Source organism: Papaver somniferum, chromosome 10, assembly GCF_003573695.1.
Source record: "Papaver somniferum cultivar HN1 chromosome 10, ASM357369v1, whole genome shotgun sequence".
NCBI lineage: Eukaryota > Viridiplantae > Streptophyta > Magnoliopsida > Ranunculales > Papaveraceae > Papaver > Papaver somniferum.
The window spans coordinates 69,671,491-69,695,440 of NC_039367.1; the positions used below are offsets into that span (position 1 = coordinate 69,671,491).

Here is a 23,950-nt window from a genome sequence, read left to right on the forward strand (position 1 = left end):
AAACCTTGACAAGGAAAACCCAATGGGACAAAACATTGACGAAGGAAAAAGAGTACAACGTGTTGAGTCATAGTAAAGTTGCTTCATAACGTTGGTGACTTCTTTTCAGAAAACCCTAAAATATATAAAAACCTTGTGGGAAAAAGATAATCTCAACCGAGGAGTCATAATATCGGTGTTGTTGTTGTCTCATTAAAAACCTTGCCGAGTGACAAAACCCATTGCGACAAAATAAACTCGGTGAAGGGAAAAAGAGTTCAACAGATACTCCCTTGTTGTCGACATCATATCATTAGATACTCCCCCTGATGTTGGCATCTCCCCATGATTGCAATGAAGGGAGTTCGGACAATTTTCTTAGTCCGATACTTTTGACGTGTTTTTCAAAAGTCGATTTGGGCAATGACTTAGTAAATAGGTCTGCCGCATTCTCATCAGATTTTACTTGACTGACTTGAATTTTCAGAAGGGACTGTTGTTGCTGATTGTAAAAGAACTTTGGTGATATATGTTTCGTATTATCACTTTTAATGTACTTTTGGTGATATAATTAGGGATCGGAAAGTCCCGGCTATCGACCCCTGTTGACCCTCGATTTCTAAAGCCTCCACGCTCATGGCCCCTTCCACGATGACCCTTTTGTCCTCTTCCGCGTATGTTATTATACCCACGTGAGTTTGGAGGATGAGAATATGAATCAACATTTTTAACCCTCTTTTCTTTGGGGTGTTTTCCTTTGTTATCCTTGCCATAGCCTCGGGAATTTTCTTCTTCCCGACGGCTCTAGCATTGTTGTTTGCTAGAACTTCATTGTGCCTTTCGACCACCCGCAATAAGTTGATCAATTTGCTAAAAGTTGTTATTCTCTTATTATCAACCTCTATGCGGTATTGGTTGGCTAGAATAACAGATGACAAAGGAAAAGTAGACAATGTCTTTTGAATCATATCATTATCTGTGAGTTTTATCCCACAGAAGTTTAGGCGTGCTTATATATTAAGCATGTCTTTCTGGAAATCACCTACCTTCACATAATCAAGAAACCAGATGTCATGCCATTGTTCATTCAACTGAGGGAGAAGGGAATCCTCTATGTTCCCAAAATGGATTGCTAGTTCATCCCATAGTTCTTTAGGACACTTTAAGTGTTGGTATCCCAAAGGAGAATAGGGTCAATATGTTTCTTCAAATATCGGAGGGCTTCAGCCTTTTCTTTCTCAGTTGTTGGGGCTGCATCTTTGTCAGTAGAGGGTTTGATGGTGTGGGTGCATTCTTTTGCTACAAAAACGATATCCACATCATCCATCCAACGGTAATACTCAAGTCCATTTGAGTCCAACAGTCCAAATTCTTCTCGGATTGATTCCGTCTTGCTCATCTACATAAGACAAGGTTAAAGGACATTAGTATGATCAATTCCGATACTATAATTCAAGGACATGACCAAACTTCTTTATGGTCAAAATGCATTTCTTAGAAACCAAATTTCTTGATGGTTCTAAAAAAATGAATGAATCGATCAGTAAAAGTCAATAATCAATGAACATATCCCCATTAGTGGTCGACAATGCTTAGCCCGTTACGATATCAACAGAATTATCAAAAAAATTCACAAACACACAAAAAAAATGAAGACACGTAACAGTAGAAAGTATTTGTGGAATAATAATAATTACATCATTTATACACAGAACTCATAAATTTTAGAATATATAGAGTCAGACATCATACCTAAATTTATTACAGACATTACAACTAAATCAACCAAATGATGCAAATGAATAAAGATTCATACGCTACATATAGTACTAAAGACAAAATAATAATAAAAATCAGTTATTTTATTATTTATTTTCAAAATCAATCAAGACATTTAATGCAAAGAAAAAAATTGAAATTAAAAAAGAATTACACAAAGACATGCGTTCAGATTTGTAGCACACAAGTTAGCAACATGCAAGACAATCATGTCACAATCAATCATGTCATAAAATACGATAAAGCATCTGCAATCACAATTAGACAATTTTTTTTAATAGCATGGGACAACATGCGATGGTCAAACATAATATAGACATATGAACCAGACACCACTAGAAGATTAAACTAAGTATGTATCATATGGTAACATCTTAAAAAACACACATACATAAAATTATAAAATAATAATAATATCAAAACAAATGATGTCATTGATTCAGTGAAACAAGTGCAGACAAAGACTTTTTTGATTCAAATTTACAACCAGCATGTGATTCAAACTTACATTTGATGCAATCAGAAAATATTAAGCACACAATATGGCATAAAACAAAATACTAGACTACCATGAGTATCAATAATATAATAATCGTTCATACATAATAATGGATTAAAGCACTAGCAGACAATCAGTCATATACATAGTAATATAATCATATATATCAAGCACTAGTAGACAATCAATATATACAATCCCAGACAAAAAAAAAAAGGAAATTACACCGGGAAAATCTAAAAGGCAACAAATAATATTATATATGTTATTTATTTTATTTATTTTTCACTAAAAAGTATGAATTCGTATAATATAGATCAGACAGACATGTGAACAAACAACATATGACAGTCAAACTGATGGTAGAGATTTCAATCATCAAACAGACATGTAAAGCATACGTCCAATCAATCATTATTAATCATATTAATCAACCAACCATATAAAGACAAGGATATACACAAAAATAGAGATGCATCAGAAAGCATATTATAAATATAAAAAAAAGGATCTGTTTAGGCATACCTCTGAGTATCCGATTGAAATAAAAAAATTGAAGTACAGATCCGATGGATGTCACGGATGATTATTTCGTATTGTGAATTGATATTAACAAATCATAGGCGGTGGGAAGAGCTCGTGCGTGATAACATGTCAGGGTAAGAATGGAAGAGAAAACAACAATGGAAGAGAGAAGAACTTTCGATTAACCAAAAAGACAACACCATTACAGAGGTACAGTATTTTATTTATACAAAAAATGGAAAACCCTAATATTCTAGTGGACCGCACATCCATGGGACATAGGCCCTACAACAAAGATGAAATATTTTGCATAAATTGATTACTTTTTAAGGAACACCAGCCAAGAATCAGCGGAGAAGATGACAATCATGATACAATATGCCGATTTTTCATCTACCAAGAACACTAAGAATCGACAGATATAGGTTGATATAAGGGTTGATTGTTTTAAGGTAAATGTTGGAGATTATGTTATATAAAACGATCATTGTTCATTTTCATTAAAAAAAACGTTTATATTTTCATTATTTAAAAACAAAATATCGACGGAGGTGGACATAAAGGTCGATTGAATCAACATAATTGGTGGATGCGGAAGGCCGATTGAAATAACATAATCAGTGGATGCGGGACTTAATATAACCCGAATGTGATACAATTCTGGCCTATGACGAATTTGTAATTGTGAACGACAATTCGTGCGCGTGTGGGAATACAACGCGTTGAATAAACAATGCTTGGAGGTTCACTAACGATATACTAATATGTAAGCTTCAAAAATACGCATGTTGAATTGTGTAATGCACTAATTTCTAAACTATGTAATGCACTCGATAAACATAGAACTTTCAACGGATAAAATTTTGTAGGATTTTGACCGATCCGATTCTAATAGGTTAACTGTTATCGGAATTTCGATATTCGATAACATCTGACGGAATTCGATAATCAAATCTGATTCCGATAGGTTAAGCTATCGGATATCAGATTTTATTCCGATAGGTTAGCCATTATCTTTAGTTCAAGCTTTTCGAGAGCACCTTGCATGCAAGAAACTGGTGCTTCTGAGATGTTTCCCCTCTTGATTTCTAATACATTTCCATCTCCTCCCATGCACACATGCAATCATACACAACCCAAAACGATCCTTAATATTTATAAACACTCAAATTCACTGCCAGAGATCAATGGCAGCAACCGAACTTCTTCCTTGAACTCTACTCTCTTGGCTTGTACTTGAAGTTTTAACACAAACACATGTCTAAATCCCTTAACCATTTGAGCTCTCAAGTCTGTATTCTTCACAACTTCTATTACAGGTACTAATATTCGCAGAGAAACCATCGGATTCCTCTATTAAAACCATAAATTAACGGCATCAGCAGATCATCTCATATTTTTTTAACTATTTTCTCGGTCTGAAATGTAACCAAGAACCCTAAACCATACTGTTAACTATTATAAGGGGTATCCTACGGGTTAAAAATTACTAGTACACCCCTAGGCTTATGGGATGTCGGAACTTAGCCAAACTGAATTTGCCTAATCTGGTTCCGATAAGGTTAAAGGGTAAAGTCCGATAATATATCTGGTTCTGAAACCCGAAATCCAACAAATCGGACTAAAATCCTATAGGATGTTGAACTTTCGGAAACGAATCTCGAACATCAGAAGTTTATTGACAGCCCTCCGGCGTGGGCATGTGTTCACCTTTCTTCTTCAGTGGTCCCTTTGGAGGTTTTGCTTTACCTGATTGTTATTGATCTTATTTTCCTCATTCTTCTTCGTTATCACTTTCACTTTGACCGCCCCCTTCTTTGTCATCACTTAATTCTTCAGACGCTGCATAGTTCTGGTCGTGTGAATCGTTGTTTACCACATGTAGCTCTTAAGGACAGTCGTATGTGCAGTTGACATGCCATGGCAGTTTATTCGTCCAGCTTTGAGCCATCATTTGTCTAGTACTGACTTGAATTGAAGGTCTCTGAAGCAAAAAAAACGAATTTTTGACGAAAAGCGCCAACTTCTTGTTCACTTTGGACAATATTAGTTTATACATGAGATTCGGATTTTTCTTCTGTTGGAAACTCTACTTAAGTTGGTCCATTGACGAAGAGCGTTTTAGCTGTTAGAGCATTGCTCGGTCAACCCACCAAGTGTTCGTTTGTCAAGTTTGGTTTTCGTATTTTAGCTCCAAAACTCGAAGCTACTTGATTGGATTACTAGAATCAACTATGTTTGGTTAGACTAAGGACATTAGAAATATTGAGACAAACTCGTGTTACTCCGAAGAGTCTGAAGACGTATCATCATCAACATATACATCATCCTTATGTTCGAGGTTAGTAATACAGACTTGACTTGTTTTCATTTCTATTTACGTTTCTTTTAAGTTGTTTAGATTGAAAACATAACATACAAAGTATATTTATGTACCTCTAGTATTGGTGACTTGACCATTATGTTATGATCAAAGTATCAAAGAAGTATATACTAGTTGTTTTATACAACTTTGGCATATTGGATTACAAAGTATAACGTTTATCTTTTGGACTTTGTAAATGCGATATAACACTATTTGGTAACTCGTTATTAGTCAGTGTGTTGAACGATTCCATGCATAAAAAACCATGTTTAACTTGCGAAATAAACTTGCGAAACTTGTTTGTTAGTTGAAAGGAATCAAACCATTTATTCTGGGACTGATCCCTTAAACAAGGATCTATACTAGGACCGGTCCCAAGGATCTATAGGAGGACCGATTCCTTACCAGGGAAATATAGCAGGGCTGATTCCTTACCTTGGGATCTATAGGATGACCCATCCTTAGTCTTAACCAATTAAAGGTTTATCCGATCCGGTTATTATAAAATTAAAAGTTTATCCGATCCGGTATATATAAACTGAGGGTTTGGATGGATATCGGAAATACGGTTTTGTTAATATGGAAAGTTCACAATATCGACATAATATTTTGAACATGTGCTAAACTATTATTAGTTGATGTTCAAGTATTTTCCTTCATGCTCAAGGTGAAATCCCAAACCAAAATATTTCATAGTATCTTCTTTGATATTCAAATTTTATATTTCTTTAATTTTCTAGTAATTAAAGTATATCCATGGATATTATATTAGTACATTATACTTGTATGCTAGCTAATATTGAGCTGACATCCATTAGAGATTTCGGTATATTAGTTCGATTACAGTTGAAATTATACAAAACCGAAAATTAGTATTTATTGCATATCTTTTAGTATTTTCCGATTTGAAAATATGATAATGTTATAAATACCCTCCATTTTTGTTGACCTAACACAAGTACCCCGAGGAATAAAAAATAACATTTTTGGAGTCAACTTGAAATTTTTTTTTTTTTTTGGAAGCAACTCGTGTAAAGTTGCCTTTACTTCTAGAAACAACTTCTACTAGTTGCCTCCATATCTAGAAACAACTTTTTTTTTTTTTTTTTTTTTTTGGTGAGAACCTAGCCTGGGCTGGGATATCCCAGTTCCGTCCGAGGACGCACAAAAATAGATAGATTCCTACAAAAGAGATTGTCGGTTATTTCGAAGATATTGGACGGGTAGGAGCTTCTCTCCATTTAAAAGAGAGAGAATAAGAGACGTGCAGTCAGAAATTGAGGAGGAAGGTGTGCCTTTAGAGGGATTTGGTGTTTACTGGAGAATTTCCGTTATCAGTTGAAGTTAAAAGGAAGATGAAGACAGAAATCACAGCAATCGTTCGTCCAAAAGGGTAACTACATTGCATTTATGTTCGTTTTTTCCCCTAATTTACTAATAAATTGCAGTAGAATGAACTCTAATACACCGTAATTTGGTTACGTTTGATTAATTTTAGCTTCAGGGTTTAGTGATATGGGGATTTTAACAAATTTAGGGTTCTAATAATATTAGTGTTAGAAATTATGGGTTTAGTGATTTGGGGATTCAATATAACATGTTTTGCTTAAATTAGGGATACCCACTGTTGCTGCATGAACTCTAATGTGTTTTTTGTGTATTATTAGGTTAGGAATGACTGAAACTGATTGACATGTGATTTGTATGCTTGATATATTTCAGGAAAGTTGTCCAAAGGAATTTTAGCTTAACTGTATTGAATAGCGGTCTAAAGGGTGAAAAATTGTATTTTCGTAATGTTTGTGGTGCTACTATTAGCTGTGATAATTTTAAACAAATGGTAAAGAGTAAGTTGAGGTGTATGGGTTTGTCTGCTGAAATTGGTGTGGAGATTTTTTGGGGCAATGATCGGATTGAATGTGAGTTAGACTTCTTTGAAATGTGGAGAGTTGCAGCGGAAGATAAGGATGGGTATGTTACATTACATGTTGATATTATTGGTGGTGGTGATGCAGATATGGATACTGGTGATGGTGTTGGTGTCGATATGGCAAGTAATAATGGTTTTGATATGGGTGGTGGTGTTGGTGTTGGTGTTGATATGGCAGTTAGCATAAGAGGCATTTCCATCGAAAATCTTGACGATGGTGTCTTAGAAAACATACTGTTTTGGTTACCATTAGGGACACCTTCTTCACAGGCTAAACGTGTGTGCAAATTATGGAAAAATATCTTGTCTAATAGACGTAATAACGAGGTGGGTTTCCTTTTCGCATGCCGTGATTACAAAGATGCCTTAGAAGATGGTAAAATTCATCTCTGTTTTGAAGCAGAATATGATCATATTGATTGTAACGAGATGAACTATTACTACTCTCATGAGACACTCATGGAGATGGAGCATTGCAGATTTGTTTTTAAATCCTATCCAGTTTATGATATCATGGTTGGATCATGCAATGGCTTGGTTTGTTTTCAGAAAGAGGATCCTGGTGACCGGTACGTGCAGGAGCCTTTCGCAATTTGCAATCCCTTAACAGGTGAATTTATTTATCTTAAAGAAAATTTGAGAGCAGATTTGAATATGGTGTGGGAATTCCGTGCAGTGGTAGTTTCAAATGGGTTCGGTTATTGTCACATAACCGGCGAGTACAAGGTTGTTAGACTTTATAGCATCAGCGAGGAAAGGCGCGTGTCATACGCCCAAGTATATACTATTGGCAGCAACAAGTGGAGAGACATGGAAACACTTATAGATGGCACATTATTTTATGATTCTGGACCTGGTATCTTTGCAAATGGTTTTCTCCATTGGTTGGGTAATGAACAAGAAGCAGGTCGCATTGTCTTCTTTGATTTGGAAGATGAGAAGTTCGGAGAGCTCCCCCTTCCACCTTCTGAGGCTGATGAGGATGATTATTCAAATCCTAAAAATGAACTCAAGTTGTTGGGAGGGAATTTGTGTTGGTTTAAGAGGACCTGGTCTCGCATAGACATATGGGCATATAAGAAAAATGTTGTCAACGCTGATAATAATAGATATGAGATCGAAGAGCATGATCAAAATTCATGGAACTGGGTCAAGGATTTTAGTATAGAGTACTGTAGTGGCTTCTATGATTGTGGTGGATTGTATGACCAGCCATTTGCCATTACAAAAAGCAATCAAGTACTAGTGTTGGGCGCATCTCATATCTACTGTTATGACCCTGAAACTCGAACTATAAGAAGCCGCCGGAAAGATATGGGTATGAAGCAAGTAATTCCTCATGCAAACAGCTATGTTTCGTTGAAAGATTTCGGGGAAACATGGTATGGGCCGGGGACCCAGGGTGCTCAGCAGTTCCCAGACAAGTAGGTATGTTTCGTTGACAAAGTTAGAGATGTCTTAGCACAGAAGATTTTAACAATCAAAGATATTTCCTTTTATGTTGTTACATGGTTTTGTTAGATGGTTTGCTTCCTTGGAATGTCTTTCTCTTTTGTTTTATTAGTTGCTTCTTTTTGGATCCTTTAGAAATTCAACAGAAACCAAATTCTGGTACCTATAGAATTTGTTTATTTATAGAATTGTGGTGCCTATATTTCGAAATGCTATCCGCGACAAATAGTTGCTTATGAAAGCATAAAGTTGTTTCTCTTGATCAAAGTGGTCTATGTTGAGATTAGTACCACGTTATCTGGGTTCTTTGGAATCCTGCAATTTTTAGGACAATCCTGCCTTTGCAAGTTGCAAGTGATCAAATTGAAGTGTTCACAAAATCAGAGACTCAACACAGAAGAAATTATTAATAAAATTGCAATATTTCCATTTGGGTTGTTGCATCGTTTTGTTAGATGGTTTACTTCCTTGAAATGCTTTTTATGTGAGGAAGCCGTTTTTGTTTAGTTTTACCAGCAGTTCATGTAGAACTACTGTTTGTTTTTTTATTAGTCACCAAATTGTGTTCATTTTTCTGTTTATCAATTTTCAAAATGTTGTCCTATACAAATCTGGGCTTTTTAAAGCATAAAGTTTTTTCTCTTGATCAAAGTGGTCTATGTTGAGAATAGTACCACGTTATCTGGGTTCTTTGGAATCCTTCAATTTTTGCGACAATCCTTCCTTCGCGACTGATCTTTCATACCAATTGAAAATATGTTTCACGGCAATGTTTAACAAACTCAATGAAATATATAGCTATGGATCAACCATGTCAAATTTGTTGTTTTTTATTTATTACTCCCTCCGTTTCTTTTTTATAGGCTGGTATGGGATAGCGGGGAGATTAAGAATTTTTTCATTCCGCCGTTTTTTGTGTTTCTTTCCATTTTTACCCTTATCTAATCAATTCGTCTCTCCAAAACAACGAAATTCAAAAGGGATTTCTCTTTGAAATTGAGAATAAGAAAACAACTCTTTCAGATTCACCATGAATGTTTTCTGGATCTGTTGAATCGAATTAAAGATGGATATCAATGTTTCCTAAAGAAGCAAGATGAATCAGATTGTTCAAATAAAAAAAAATTGATTAACTAAAGAAGAAGTTGAGAAGCGTCGTCAGATTGTTTAAGGGTTTGAATAAATTTGAGAAACATGATGGTCCTTCAATTTGGAGTTTGGTTTTAGATCAGTTTAATGATACTGATCTCGTTTCTCATTTTTCTCCCTTCAAAAACCTAGCAAGCTCAGCTTCTGTTGGTGCTTGGAGAAACCTTGCTTCCATTTCAGGTAATTTTAAATTTTAAAGATGAGTTCGGTACTTAGTTCGAAAATTGAATTCAGTTTATTGTTTTGCGTTGATGAAAATCGAGCGAGATTTTGATTGGAGTAAGTTTTTTCATGGTGAATGATTTTTGAAATTCGATGAAACTGTATTCTTGTTCCGAGATTTCCTTGAAATTCAAATGAATCTACAGTAGAAATTTCAGATTCTCGGCTCTGTTTTTGATGTTCTCTTGTTGGAGTATTTTTCTTCTATTTCTACTTTCATGAATTCAGATCATAATTCTCATGAATTCAGATTAGGAAAAGAGAATTTTATCAGAAGTTTTTGTTGTTAAATTTTGGGGGTCTTGGATTTGGGGATTTGGTGATATCAGACAGGAAATCTCAGATTTAGATGAAGGGAGTTCATACCATAGAGTTGCCAAACACCGCGAAGATCTCTGTGTCACATGATTCTAACAGCACTGTAAACTACTCACAGCACGTAACCTCAAATGAGTTCATACCATAGAGTAGCAATTAGGATTTCATTTTGGCAACCAGTTTTGGGTGTACTATTAACAAAATGTCACTCAGTCACTAGTGGCAGGAACTCCACTACATATCAATTTCTCTAGTTCAATTCTTAACTGGGCTACAATCTTTATGTAGTTTTTCTTTTAGCTGTAACTTTCTGCCAGAGGTAGCACTCTACATTATTTTCTCATGTCATGTCTTTCAATAAAAAAATTAAAATAAAATTTATATCAGCAGGAAGAGAAATGTGAAACTATCACCAAAGCTTTAACATTGTGAGCATTATTCTTGATCAGATTTGGAGTTTTCAGATGACTAGTTATGGTTACTCTTTGTGTATTGTTTCTTTTTCAGATAACTTTGTAGGGTATGCACAATTAGACAGGGGTTGATGTTGTTTACATGGTCTGCGGAAAATGGATGGATGAATTCCAGCTGATATTAAAGTATTGAATCTGAGTGAACTGTGTTGATGAATTCCAACTATTATTCTCAGTGTGTGTCAATGGGGATTCACCCTTTACGTGTTTGATAAAATTACCGAGTGAAATGGGTTTTGACTTGAATCAAATTCCTGAGGATAATCTATCTCAAGGTAATTTTCCATCTCCAATTACAATTCAATCTCCAACTATTAATGATTCAAATCAATATTGTCTCATCGATTTAAACGAATGTTACCCGGAAGAAGATGATGATGGTGATAGTGAAGAAGAAGAAGAAGAAGAGAAGAAGAAGAGGAAGAAGAGGGGGAGGAGGAAGAGATACACTGTCCCATTAACACCATCGCAGAACCAGAACCTATTCGCCATGGAAATAAGAAGAAGAATTTAACCTCTGATGTGAAGAGAAAGGTTCTTGAAAAATTGATGCAAGGAAGCACAAATAGGAGACTTCGCAAGGGAGTTATCACTGATACTGCCGCTCTATTTAAAGTTGGTATCAGAACTGTTTCAAGATTATGGCATGATGCAAAACTGGCTGATACCAATGGAGATGTGGTTGATATATCTTCTAAGATGGTCGGCAGAGTTGGTATAAAGAGAATTCAATTAGATTTACATGATTAAGTTGGTACCTCTTCGCAAACGAACAACGATAAGAGATTAGCACACGCACTAAACTTGTCAACCTCAACAGTACATCGACGAATCAAGGATGGGAATCTTCGACCACATTCGAATGCCTTGAGGCCGGGACTTACGGATGCAAACAAATAGCAAGGGTGAATTTTTGCTTAAAAATGATAGACAAAGGTATGAACCAATCTTCAAATTCATTCATTGACATGTTGGATCGAATTCATATAGATGAAAAATGGTTTTACATTACAGAAGAGCACAAAATATTATCTTCATGCCGAAGAAGAAGAGCCTTTACGCACGTGCAAAAGTAAAAATTTTATCACCAAAATCATGTTTTTAACGGCCGTGGCTCGTCCTCGCTTGGGTTTTGATGGTAAGATTGGAATATGGCCTTTTGTTGTTAAAGAAGCCGCAAAAAGGAGCAGCAAAAACCGCAAAGCTGGGACAATGGAAACCAAGGCCATGAAATCTGTTGACAAAGAGGTTATGAGGTGTTTTTTGATTGAGAAATTGCTGCCTGCTATCAAGAAAAATGGCCGTTTAATAATTGTAAGAAGATCTTTATACAACAAGACAATGCAAAACCACATGTCCACGAGAATGATAAAAAATTTATGGGAGCGGTTAAAAGTTACGGGTTGGATATAGAGTTGTTGTGTCAACCTCCAAACAGCCCCGATTTGAATGTTTTAGACCTTGGGTTCTTTAGCGCTATATCTGCACTTCATCATACTGATGCTCCAACCACAGTAGATGAGTTTATCGCAAGTGTTACGAGAGCGTTTGAAAATTTCTCGGTTGAAGACGCAAATAATGTTTTCATAACATTACAATCTTGCATGAAGGAGATTCTTAGAATCAAGGGTGGAATTCACTACAAGATTCCTCATATGCATAAATGGCGTTTAATTAGAGATGGCCAACTCCCTAATGTACTTGACTGTGATCCTCAAGTATTGAATGAGGCCTGGGAATTTATGAAGGAGTATGAAATTACGCAAGAAAGTTCTTCAGGTATGTGATTTCAAACTTGTTTTTACCTTTGATGCGTTGTGCTTTAAAGATAATTTGAGTCAGTTTTTTTTTCCTTCCTGTGACCATGTCGGAGAAGATTCAACACGGTGAGCTAATAGATCAAAAGGAACTGATATATGTACATATTTACCCATCTTGATCTGCTAGTGACCGTGTACTTCTATTAGCATAAATAAAGGCCAGGGGTTGAACTCAGTTGGTTGAATGTCTACATCCTTATCTGTAGATGTATCTATTGCTGCCCTGTGTTCATCATAGTTACCATTGTATTTGTAAGACCGTACATCACCCCATGGTGTAGCTTTTACTTCATCACTCAAGTCGAACCATTTTGGAACGAACTTATCAGCATTGGCTTCTCTTCTTTTCTGTTCATTTCTCTGTCTTGCCTCGATGCTGTATGTTTTGTTCACATGTAAGACATTTGAAAAGCGTTAAAACATCCACAAGGTTCGTCCTCGGCCAGTGAAAGTCTATTACCAGAAATTAGAATTATAGAGGGGGCAATAACCTGGATTTTTCACGGCTGACTTTGGAGAGATCGCCTTTATTTATCTTGGTACATTAGTTAACTCTCGTGGTACATATTGATTCGATAGTGTTTCATTGACAATTGAATTACTAGAACCATGATGGATTCTAAAAATCCGTGATTGGTAAGACACATCTGAATTCCTTGTTTCTATTTCAAGTTTTGGTTTCATTCACATTCATAAAGCAAAGCAGTACATTGAAGCAGTGATATGATATCTATCTAGTACCTAATATCTCAACTAAATAATTTTAATTTGCTTCTTGTTATCTCTTCATTTTTTTTTATTTTCCTGTTTGGGACGATCTATGTACATCATTTCCATAAGAAAATCGAAGAAACGGTGTGCATTACTGTAGTTATCTGGCACATATATATGAATTATTAAACACTAACAGCTGCATCCTTCAATGTTTGTCTCCATGGAGTATAATAGTTTTAGACCCTATGAAAGCAAATCAAATGAAGGCGAATACGAAAAGAAAAAGAACGGGCCAGCTTGCTATGGATTTTAAACAAACTATCATCGGCAACGATCTTTACCAGAGCTGGATTGATGATGCCTCTGACCTTGTCGGAAGAAAAAAGGTTTTAATATTGCACACCACCTTCTATACAAAAATCTATGACTGGGAACAATACTTGGTGACTCTGCAGTGTTTTCCTTGTAGCTAAAAACACCTTTGTACTATGATGTTTTTGCAGAGAGCCAAATCGATCAATAAAATGAAGATAGCACAGCTCATGGACCTCCCTCCAGTAGCGATTGTATGTGGGTTGGCAGGAAAGCATTGCACAGGGATCTATTATCCGAAGCCATTGCTTGATCTATACAGGGATCTATTACCCAAACCACCTGAACCAGTAAGCTAACCCTTCCCACTACTTTTGTTATTCCTTCTTACATCTGAGTAAATTTCATTTCCGCCGTTTGTTAAGAAATAAACAGGATACGTTTTCTGTAAACTCCTGATTAGCCGTGCAGCATCTGGTTGGAAAGTTGAGAAGATAATAGGTCTATCTTTAGCATACTCAAACACCACTTTTAAGACTGCTTGAAGAGCATGAACTAGTTCTTCCTCCTTGTAGATAACATAGTCATCGAACTTCAACTCGATACTGAATCCCAAAGATAAATTAACCTTCTCAAATGCCTCTTGCTACGTGCATAGAGAGTCATCATTTTCAACTTTCCAGTTGAAAATTCTACCATCTTTAGTCTTTCTAATCAGTGATTTACCAGCCTAAAATCGATTTTTGCTTAAGAGTACCTTGCTATACAGTTTATTTGAATTGCACGTCATGAGCCTAGCTTTCAATTTTTAAATATGATGGTGGCTTCAAATTGGTTGTATAGAATGCAGATGTATGTGTGAGAATGTACCTGATTTAGAATTCTCTTTGTGTGTTCTGATTAGGTCGTTCCGCTTATCCCAATTGAAGAAAACAATGGCTTTGGTGCTCAATGGTTAAGGCCATTACTGGAAGCAAACTATTTCATTCCTTGTAGAGACCATGGGGAAGAAATGTCTAAAAGTGAATCCAAATATTTCTGCTTGGATTGTATGGGTAAATCCATTTGTTCTTACTGTCTGATTCATCATAGAGAACATCGCATTGTTCAAGTAAGTTCTCTCAGTTTTTTTTTTTATTGTATGGGTTTCCACTCTAACTACCACAACGTAAGTAAGTACTCAACATACATGAGTACGTAACATTTTTGTTCCGCCAATTGCAGATAAGGAGGTCTAACTACCACAACGTTATAAGGGTTAATGAAGTTCAGAAGCACGTAGACATTTCTGGTGTTCAACATTATGTAATTAACAATGCTGAAATCGTTTTTCTCAACGAACGCCCTCAATTAAGACATGGTAAAAGAGTTACAAATACATGTGAAATTTGTGGCAGGACCTTGCTTGGTTCATTCAGATTTTGTTCTTTGAGTTGCAAGGTAATTATCATTACACAGAACCCGTCACTTGAATGGCGCTATAGGTTACGCATCAGCTCCCGCATTGAAAATATTTGAATAATTATGTTTGCACATACGTACAGGCGAAGAAGATGATGCACGTTGTCGAGAAAGCTATGGAATCTGTGGAAAAGCTTTCCAAAGCTATGATGTAGGCTGTCGAGTAGATCACAGTTGTGTAGACGGCCAAATGTTGGAATTCTCATCAGTACCTCTCTGGCCAGCATAGTCAGATTTAGTAATTGGAGTATTATAGCCCCAGATTCTGGTTTCTTTTTTTTTGGGTGGTACCACCATTGTTCTCCTGGCTTGGAGTTATGTGTTTTTTCCCATTTTGGTTGATTAAACTTGCCTAGGCTAGTCAGGGTCAGTAATTTAATGATTGTGTTTTCTCCCAAGTTACAATACTGGCCAGTATTGAATGTACTCTATGATCATTTCCTCCATGATCACTCCATTGAGTAGATTGAGTATGAGAAATCCATACTGTGGAATTACAATTACAGTAACAATTACAGTAACTCCATACTTCCCATCTCTTTAAATTACAATTACAGTAACAAACTCAACTCCATTCTCCATATTCTTTAATGAGAACTTTCCATAAGTTTTCAATCGGAAAAGAAACTTCACTCATTTTCTCCATCCACAGTGGATTACTACTCCACAACCAACCACCATCACAATTGAGTAACCAACGCTTTTAACCCTTTCACCGAAACAAAGTCTCAAGACTCAAAAATCTCTCAAAACCACATCCACAACCACAACCACCATCACAACTTAGATCCCCAATGGCACTAAGAAACAACATAACATCACTTCTAAACTTCATAGCCTTACTCTGCTCAATACCCATAATCGGTTCAGGAATTTGGTTATCATCAAAACCAGACAACGAATGCATAGGTCTATTCCGGTGGCCAATTCTCTTCATAGGAATACTAATCCTCTTCGTTTCCTTAGCTGGTTTAGTTGGTGCTTACTGGAACAACTCGGGTCTTTTAGCTTTGTCATCTCTTCTGTATGTCTATTCTTATTGTTGCTCTTCTGTTTGCCGTCGTCTTCGCGTTCATCATTACACTGTAAGAATTTTAAAGCAAAATTTTAGAAAAAATTCCTTAAAGCAACAATCGAAGTTTCCCATGAAAATCTAATTGTCTAGCAAAGTTTTATCCACATCAAATTTTGATTTTAGATTTATAATCATTGAGTCTTGTTCTGCAAACCCATTCATTGAATTTCAAAACCATTGAGTACAAAATATTTTCAGTTGATTTGTGGATTTACTGACGAACAAAACCAAATGAATGTCTAACCATTTTATCAGTCTTGAATCAGTTGAGTTGTTGTCGGAGTTGATTAGATTGAAGAAAGAAGATATCAATGGTACCATTGAAGATGGTGAAGAATTGACTGGTTTTGTTGGTGTTACTGTGAAGAAGAAGGAGAAGAATGATTGTGGTATGATGAGAACGTCTTTGCTGTGAAGAAGAAGGAGGAGAATGATTCCGGTAAGATGGTGTTTCTGGTGGTGTAGTGGTGGCGATGGTGTTGCTGGTGGTGGTTTCTGCTGGAGAAGATGAAGCTGAAGGACGCCTTTAATGACGGTGAAGGTGTCTCAGTGGGAAAAAAACAATTTTAAGAAGGTTAAAATCGTAAAAGTGAAACCTAGTATATCCCAATTGGGATACCAGCCTATATTTTTGAAACTTATATTTTAGGAAACCAGCCTATAAAAAAGAAACGGAGGGAGTATAAGAGAATGTACAATTTATATGTTAAAAACTAAAATTAAAGACAACTAGCTTCTGCATGAAATAATTAGTTGTGATATTTGTACAAATCTTTAACGTACTGCATACTGATTATCCGATAGCATTTTCCCTAGCTAGCAGGTATAATGTAGTAAATGTTTTCGATGTCCCTAACCACCCAATACATCCCTACAGAACCTAAAACCCTCAATTTTAACACATACTGATACTGGGAGGAGATAAAAGAATTTGCACCCTAAGAGCAACCACGGTGCACGATCAAACTTATAAATATAATTCAGCATCGAGACACAATGGGAAGGAGTAAAGATCAAGAACCGGACCAAAACCAAATTCCAGACTATATTTGGTCTGGGATCAAGACCAAAATCAAATATAGTCGAGCGAATGTATAGTCCTCGTTTGTCACTAGGCGTGTATACAGGGACGGAGCTTAGTGTAGTTCAGGGGTGGCCCCCGCCTCCCCTGTTTCTCGTTAATTCATTATCAACCCTTTGGAATTTCTGTTATTTAGAAGAAAAATTGTTAGTTAGTCCCCCTTGAAAAATATTTCTGGCTCCGTCCCTGCGTGTATATAAAAACTACGCTTCACATAAAGCGGATGTATAGTCCTCGTTCCACGCTGAGGCACGTATATAAACTACGCTTCAATGGAGCGTTGCTGAAATGTACGCCCCATGACAGACGGTGCTGAAATGTTCGCCTCAATCAGGCGGTGCTGAAATGAACGCCTCAATCAGGCTTCTCAGTAGGTACTATATTTGTAATCCAGTTACCAAACAATGGGTGTCACTACCTTCTCCACAAGCAGCTGTAACATATTATCCGCGTGATATAGAATGTTTGTCATCGACATCACTTGATCACACCAAAAAGACTACTTACAAGGTGGTGATTATCCCATATTTTGATCATCCAAAAATCGAATTCGACCTTCAAGTATTCTCTTCCGATACATGTGAATGGATTATCTACCGAGTTTTGAACGCAGAGGGAGTCTGTACATCTTATCGAACACATAATTGTAATGGGTATCTGTTTTGGTTAGATAATGACAAAGTAAGAATTTACAATCCCAACAACATAGATGACAAGAAACTTGGTAGTAGTGGTGGTGGATGGATGCAGTCGATCGAATTTCCTTCTAAGGGAAGTAAGAATGGTCATTACACTTTTCACAAACTTGGGATTTCAGAAGGGTTCATTGTGTACGGTGCTGAAATATTCGCCCCAATCAGACGGTGCTGAAATGTTCGCCCGCATAGTGTGTGAAAAGCTTAGGGTAGAGTGTGTGAAGAAGATGCCGTGTTATATTGCCGGCTTAATTTCAGGCGTGTATAGTATCCAACGCCCCATATGGCGTGGACTATATCCCCGTCCCTTGTTCGGGCGTGGACTATATAAACGTCCCACACCAAGCGCTTATATTTCCAACGCCTCACAACGCACGTTTAGTAAATGTTCGCCTCTGTTGGACGAATGTTATACCACCGCTCCACAGCAGACGCATGCTATACCACCGCTCGACTAAATATACTCCATTATGATAGCGTCACACCACAGACTAAACACAAATTTTGATCTCTTTTTTTGGTCTTTGATCTTTAGTTTTGATCGCACCAGTGCAGTTGCTCTAAGAACCTCCATAAGAATCGGTCACTGGATCAACTAGTCAAATCAATCAATGAGTCATTCATTGACTCACTCACCGATTCATTAACATACGACCAAATCTAACCACAAACTGAACTCATTACTCGCCTTCCTGTACCACCACCACAACGGCACTACCTAAAACCCTAACTTAAAAAATGAAACGAAAAGGAAATGCAGCCTACAAATCGGTAACTGTGTCAACTTATCGATTCGATACCGCCATTTTAGAACTTATAATCATCTTGTTCAGGTAGATCACACACGCTAAACCCACGTCTGAAATCGTAACAATCATCTTCATCGCTGCGAATCTTATAGCACAGCGTATCTTCCTTGCTTAATAGTAGTTTATCAACTCAAGCATTATCATCAATCGAACAGAAACAAACGAAAGATTTTGGTTTCCGTTCCACCGCCTATAACGCTTGGGTCGAAAAACTAGAATTAAGTAAATAAAACAACACCAGATTTGCAAGTAAAGGAACACCAAGATTTGCAGAGTTTGTTAAAGAAGCGCAATCTTTGTTTATTTTTAAAAATTGTATAAGGGTATATTTCAAGAGGTAGATTTTGAGGGTATTTAAATAAGTTATTCTTTGGAAATTACTTGGCGTCCAAACTACCTTGATCATTACAAATAATGAAGTTTGTCTTTCTTGCAAACTTATCCCGTAAAACACAGTATTTCATTTTGTAGTTTGTGTGAGGTAAGCCTACTAGCAATATTATCATAATACTCGGTGAAGGGTATCCTATAAAAATGGGATATTTTGCGTTTCCTCCCCTGGCAAGATCGCTAATTAGCGTTTCCTCCCCAAAAAGATTCAAATTAGTGTTTCCTCCCATCATTAGTTTTTCCATCCATTGCCCGGTTTGCTGAGTCAGCGCATGTGCACGCGTGGCATAAAATGTACACGTTTTTCGTGATCTTCCGAAAATACCCTCAATTAAAAACAAAATAGATCTCACACACCTGGCTGAGTCGGGTGCCAATAGTCGATCCTAATTCTTAACCCTACAAACTAGGTCGTATTCACTTGCCCTTCTCTTATCAACAACACCGAGCTCCCTCTGCCCTAGCAGCTGCTACCGGAAACCACGAACTCAGATGGGTATTCACCGAGCATTTGTAATAGATTTGAAGATCAGAAGTGCTCTTAGTTAGCAAGAAGATTAATGGGGTTCGATTAAGGTGATGGAAGAGTTGTTGCTGCTGTCGATTGAGGTGATAAATGGCAGAGATTAAAGAAGGGTTTATCAAAGATCATATTTGGTGATGATGGCATCGATTTGGTTGAGTCTGGTGGTACATTTATAACCGAGAATTGTTGCTGCCAATAAAAATGGAAGAGAGGAAATGGGTTTGATGGTTAGAAATTAGGGGATCTGATATTTTTTGTGAAGCGATTTGGTGATGACATTGAATGATTCAGGTGATGAATTAAAGATGAGTTTGGTTCAGATTTAATGGAATTGGAGGAGTTTATGGTGTATATGCGTTTCACTTGTGGATGGTAATTGTTTAGTGGATTTAGGGTTTGATAGTAACAAATGGAATTTGAGTATGATTGGAGATGGGTCGTGATGATTCTGTAATTGGGGAAAGAACACGGTTGCCTCTGTGTAGGTGATTGCAGCTGGGTAGAGAAGAAATATGTATGAAATTGGTGTTGGTGGTGTATGGAACAGCTGCTGTTGCTGCTGTAGAGGGTTTGAACACATCAAATATTACGCTAATTTCCTCCCCAATATTACAAACCATCAAATTTGGGGGTTCTCATATGGATCTATTTTGGGGTTTTGTTGTGGTACGAAATTGAATTTTAGATCAAATTTGGGGGTTCTCATAAGAGAAATTCTACAACAAAAATACCAAGAAGAACTTGATCGAGTTAAAGATGGTTTGATTGTTTTACTGGATGAATATTAGATGGATGCAGTATCAGTAATGATGGGGGATTTGATTTCGGGGGTTAATTGAAGTTCTGGTGTTGATTAATGGCGGAAAAGGCCAGCACACTGGTGCCGGAGAAGGAGGAGAACATTAGAGGGTATTTTCGGAAGATCATGAAAAACGTGTACAATCTATGCCACGCGTGCACATGCGCTGACTCAGCTAACCGAGCAATGGATGGAAAAACTAACGATGGGAGGAAACACTAATTTCAATATATTTGGGGAGGAAACACTAATTAGCGATCTGGGTAGGGGAGGAAACGGAAAATAGCCCTATAAAAATTGTATAAGGGTACATTTCAAGAGATAGATTTTGAGGGGTATTTAAAGAAGTTACCCTTTGGAAATTACTTGCGTCCAAACTACGTTGGTCATTATAAATAGTGAAGTTTGTCTTTCTTGCAAACTTATCCCGTAAAACACAGTACTTCATCTTGTAGTTTGTGTGAGGTAAGCCTACTAGCAGTATTATCATAATATTCTTTGGAGAGGAGGATATCCTAATTAGGTAAAATCTCTTACATGTGCTTCATTTAAATACTTATTTGAGATCAAGAAGCGTGTAGTAGTACTGTTGGAGGGAAATTAGACTCATATTGTTATTTTAGTTTTCGATTATTGATTTGATTGACTAACGGTATAGTTGAACCTTGATATTACCTAGTTTGTTTGTTATGCGATCCTTCTCTTTTGATATAAGGTCACTCGAACTAGATCAAGGATCGTCATATTTCAAATCTTCTTTATTGATTCAAGATCTGAATATAAGACTTGTGATCATCCAGGGTTAACAGACTCCGTTTTGTACGTGTTCGATCATAAGATAATCAAGTTGTTTGTGCGGATATTTTGAAGATTTGAAGACTAAAAGATTTTTTTATTGTATTCTTATCTTTGTGATTATACTTCGTCTTTATTGACTGGGATCTGACAAGCTTGTTTATCTCGATAGACCTTTTATATTTTTGTGTATGGATCGACGATCTATTACTTGGTGTTTCTCTTCAGAAATCAAATTTGATAAATTGTGAACTAAGATTGATTATCTTTGATAGCCTTTATATCTTAGTTGATCTAAACCGTTATAAAGGATTTTATATTATTTAAACGGAAAAACCTTTGTAACTCAACTTAACGTTGATTAACTTGTTGATCTAGGAGATTTATAAAGCGGTTATCGAAACAGATTAGTCTTTTATTGTTTTGGTATGCGATTTAAAAGGGTTTAGGGCTAGAAGTCTTCACATCGAGTGAAGCGACTTAAGATAATGGACTATATCTTATGATTCACGTGCGTAAACCAAATTCGTAGTAGGCGCAGAGATATTGAAGGAACTGAATAACTCGGAGTCAGTTTACTTGGTCTCAACTATACGAAGTTGATTGTAATCTTTGTATACCGACTTAGTTACGAGAGTATTCAAAATTGGACTAGGTCCAGAGGTTTTGTTGCATTTACGGTTTCCTAGTTAACAAAATCTTGTGTGTCGTATGATTTATCTTACTTCCACATTATACTGGTTCTTTATAGTTAAAGTAAATACATTTGTATGTTAATCAAACACTTAGTTTGATTCCATACTTGGTTCAGTTCCGGACTTTGACTATATACAAAGTGTACATCTTGTGGTTGTCACCTTCTCGACAGTTCTTATCCACATCAGATCACACAAGGTATATCTTGGATAGGTGGATATCGAAAAGATTATGGTGTACTTGGTACCCTCGTCATTTCAGATGCAGTCAGTTTTCTTCGAGATTCAAACATTAAGTTCCTTAATAAGAAAATGCTATGAATTCCTTGATTGGCAAAGTAGTGTTGTAGATGCTTAGTTCTCTAATTTTAGCTAATTTTCCTCCTAAAATATATATATTATCTTGGTCAATATTTCACAATTCTTTGCCAACTCTCATTAATCTGTAACATAGATGTATTCACACCATTAGCATAATTTGCAAGCTACATGGTAACGAATACGAATAGAGAGATCATATTTGGTTCAACTATGAATAAACAAAAAGAGTGTGTTTTTTGTTCCTGTAAAGGAATTTAATATATGATGTATGCATGATACTTTACAAAACAACCATAAAGCTTGAAGATTCGATGTGTTATTTGGCAAGAGTAAAAAGTTATGGGTATGACGTCCTTATGTAATTTTATCAGCAATTAATAAAAAAAGGAATGCAACAACATTTATAGCTTGTTTGGATGTCGCAAGCAGAAGTCACAAAATGCTGACTTTTTCTATATAAAAGTCATTCTGAAATTGTATCGCCAAACTAACATCTGGTTTTATTGTTTCCAGAATTCGAAAAGTAAATTCTGAAATATATTATCCCCAAAGGCTATTGGTTGGAAGAAGAAAATCAATTGATGACATTAGTTTACAGACGAAGTCTCAACTGATTTTGTGGGTTCGACCTTAGACTTATTCAATTATATCTTTGTAAGCAACATCCTTTATCATTAGGAGGCTGCATTCTTAAAATTTCTCCTCATATATATATTTTTGACATGTGAGGGTTGTAACATTTTCTTTCTTATTAATACAAATTCTGCCCCTTCTTTAAAAAAACCGAAGAACAAAAATCTTCCTTTATCAAAATACAAGCTTAGCTTCACTTTAACATTGTAATCTAATTTTCTTTGTTTTATTATCTCTGATTTCCGACTCTCCATAAACCAAAATTTCATATTCCAAGGGCACCCTCATTTTTCGCTGTCTACCTATTATCTCAATCAAACAAAATCAGTTTCAAATCAACCCATATAATTTAAACACGTATATATGTAAATAAAAGAATTGGACGATTTATTCAAAATCAAACAAAATCAGTTATATGGTTTATAAAGCTCGAAGCATCACTCTCATGGTAGATTCACTTTTCCTCTTAAGGGAAGGAAAAATGATATGAACCCATGTAAGGATTCACAAGCTCCTCAACGCTATTAGACCAGTCAAGAGACCATTTAGCCGCTAATAACTCAACTAATTAAATATGAACTAAAATTAGTAAAAAAAATTAATCTATCAATAATTTAGACGTGAAACTAGTACCATTAGATAGATCTTGAAAAGTTACGCGAAATGGACTACTCGAACACGTCAATCGGACACCGGATGAAGAAGATACCATATGTGGAAATCAGAGTAAAAACTAGTCATCTTGACCGACGACTTGACCGTTTGACTTGACTTGACCGAATAGACTGGACCTTTGATAATAGGCAGCCATTAGTAAATCTTTAGTGTTAGTAATAGTAAAACCCATTAGGTGTAAATGAGGTGTGAGAATAAAGTAAATTATTCAAATTAAAATTGAAGTTTATCTCCATCACGTGAAGATATGCGGGAAGGTGGTGGTGTTTCTCGTTTGAACAAATAGAGAGTTGGAAAGAAGTGGTGAAAGGAAAAATAAATACGCTTACAACATGTTTGTTTTTTCCTCTATATAAGGGGTCAATGACGTTTGGTACCACAATAGAATTTAAGGAAACACAAAATACCACGACTTAACATAATAGCATTCCATTTTATTGTTTGACTAACTCGCCCCA

At 36.2% G+C, this 23,950-nt stretch overlaps 2 protein-coding genes across 2 annotated transcripts; both read left to right on the forward strand.

The window, feature by feature from the left end:
- Window positions 1-6,360: 6,360 nt before the first annotated feature.
- On the forward strand, window positions 6,361-8,734 carry LOC113316866. The gene is made up of 2 exons (XM_026565023.1): window positions 6,361-6,540; window positions 6,870-8,734. Exons 1-2 carry the CDS (start codon window positions 6,503-6,505, stop codon window positions 8,503-8,505), a joined length of 1,674 nt encoding a protein of 557 aa, XP_026420808.1. The 5' UTR covers window positions 6,361-6,502; the 3' UTR covers window positions 8,506-8,734.
- A 3,309-nt stretch (window positions 8,735-12,043) lies between these two features.
- LOC113315000 lies at window positions 12,044-15,162 on the forward strand. Its single transcript, XM_026563314.1, has 6 exons — window positions 12,044-12,470; window positions 13,460-13,611; window positions 13,729-13,887; window positions 14,442-14,648; window positions 14,762-14,977; window positions 15,082-15,162. The coding sequence occupies exons 1-6, from the start codon at window positions 12,071-12,073 to the stop codon at window positions 15,151-15,153; spliced, it is 1,206 nt and encodes a 401-aa protein (XP_026419099.1). The 5' UTR covers window positions 12,044-12,070; the 3' UTR covers window positions 15,154-15,162.
- The last annotated feature ends 8,788 nt before the right edge of the window (window positions 15,163-23,950 follow it).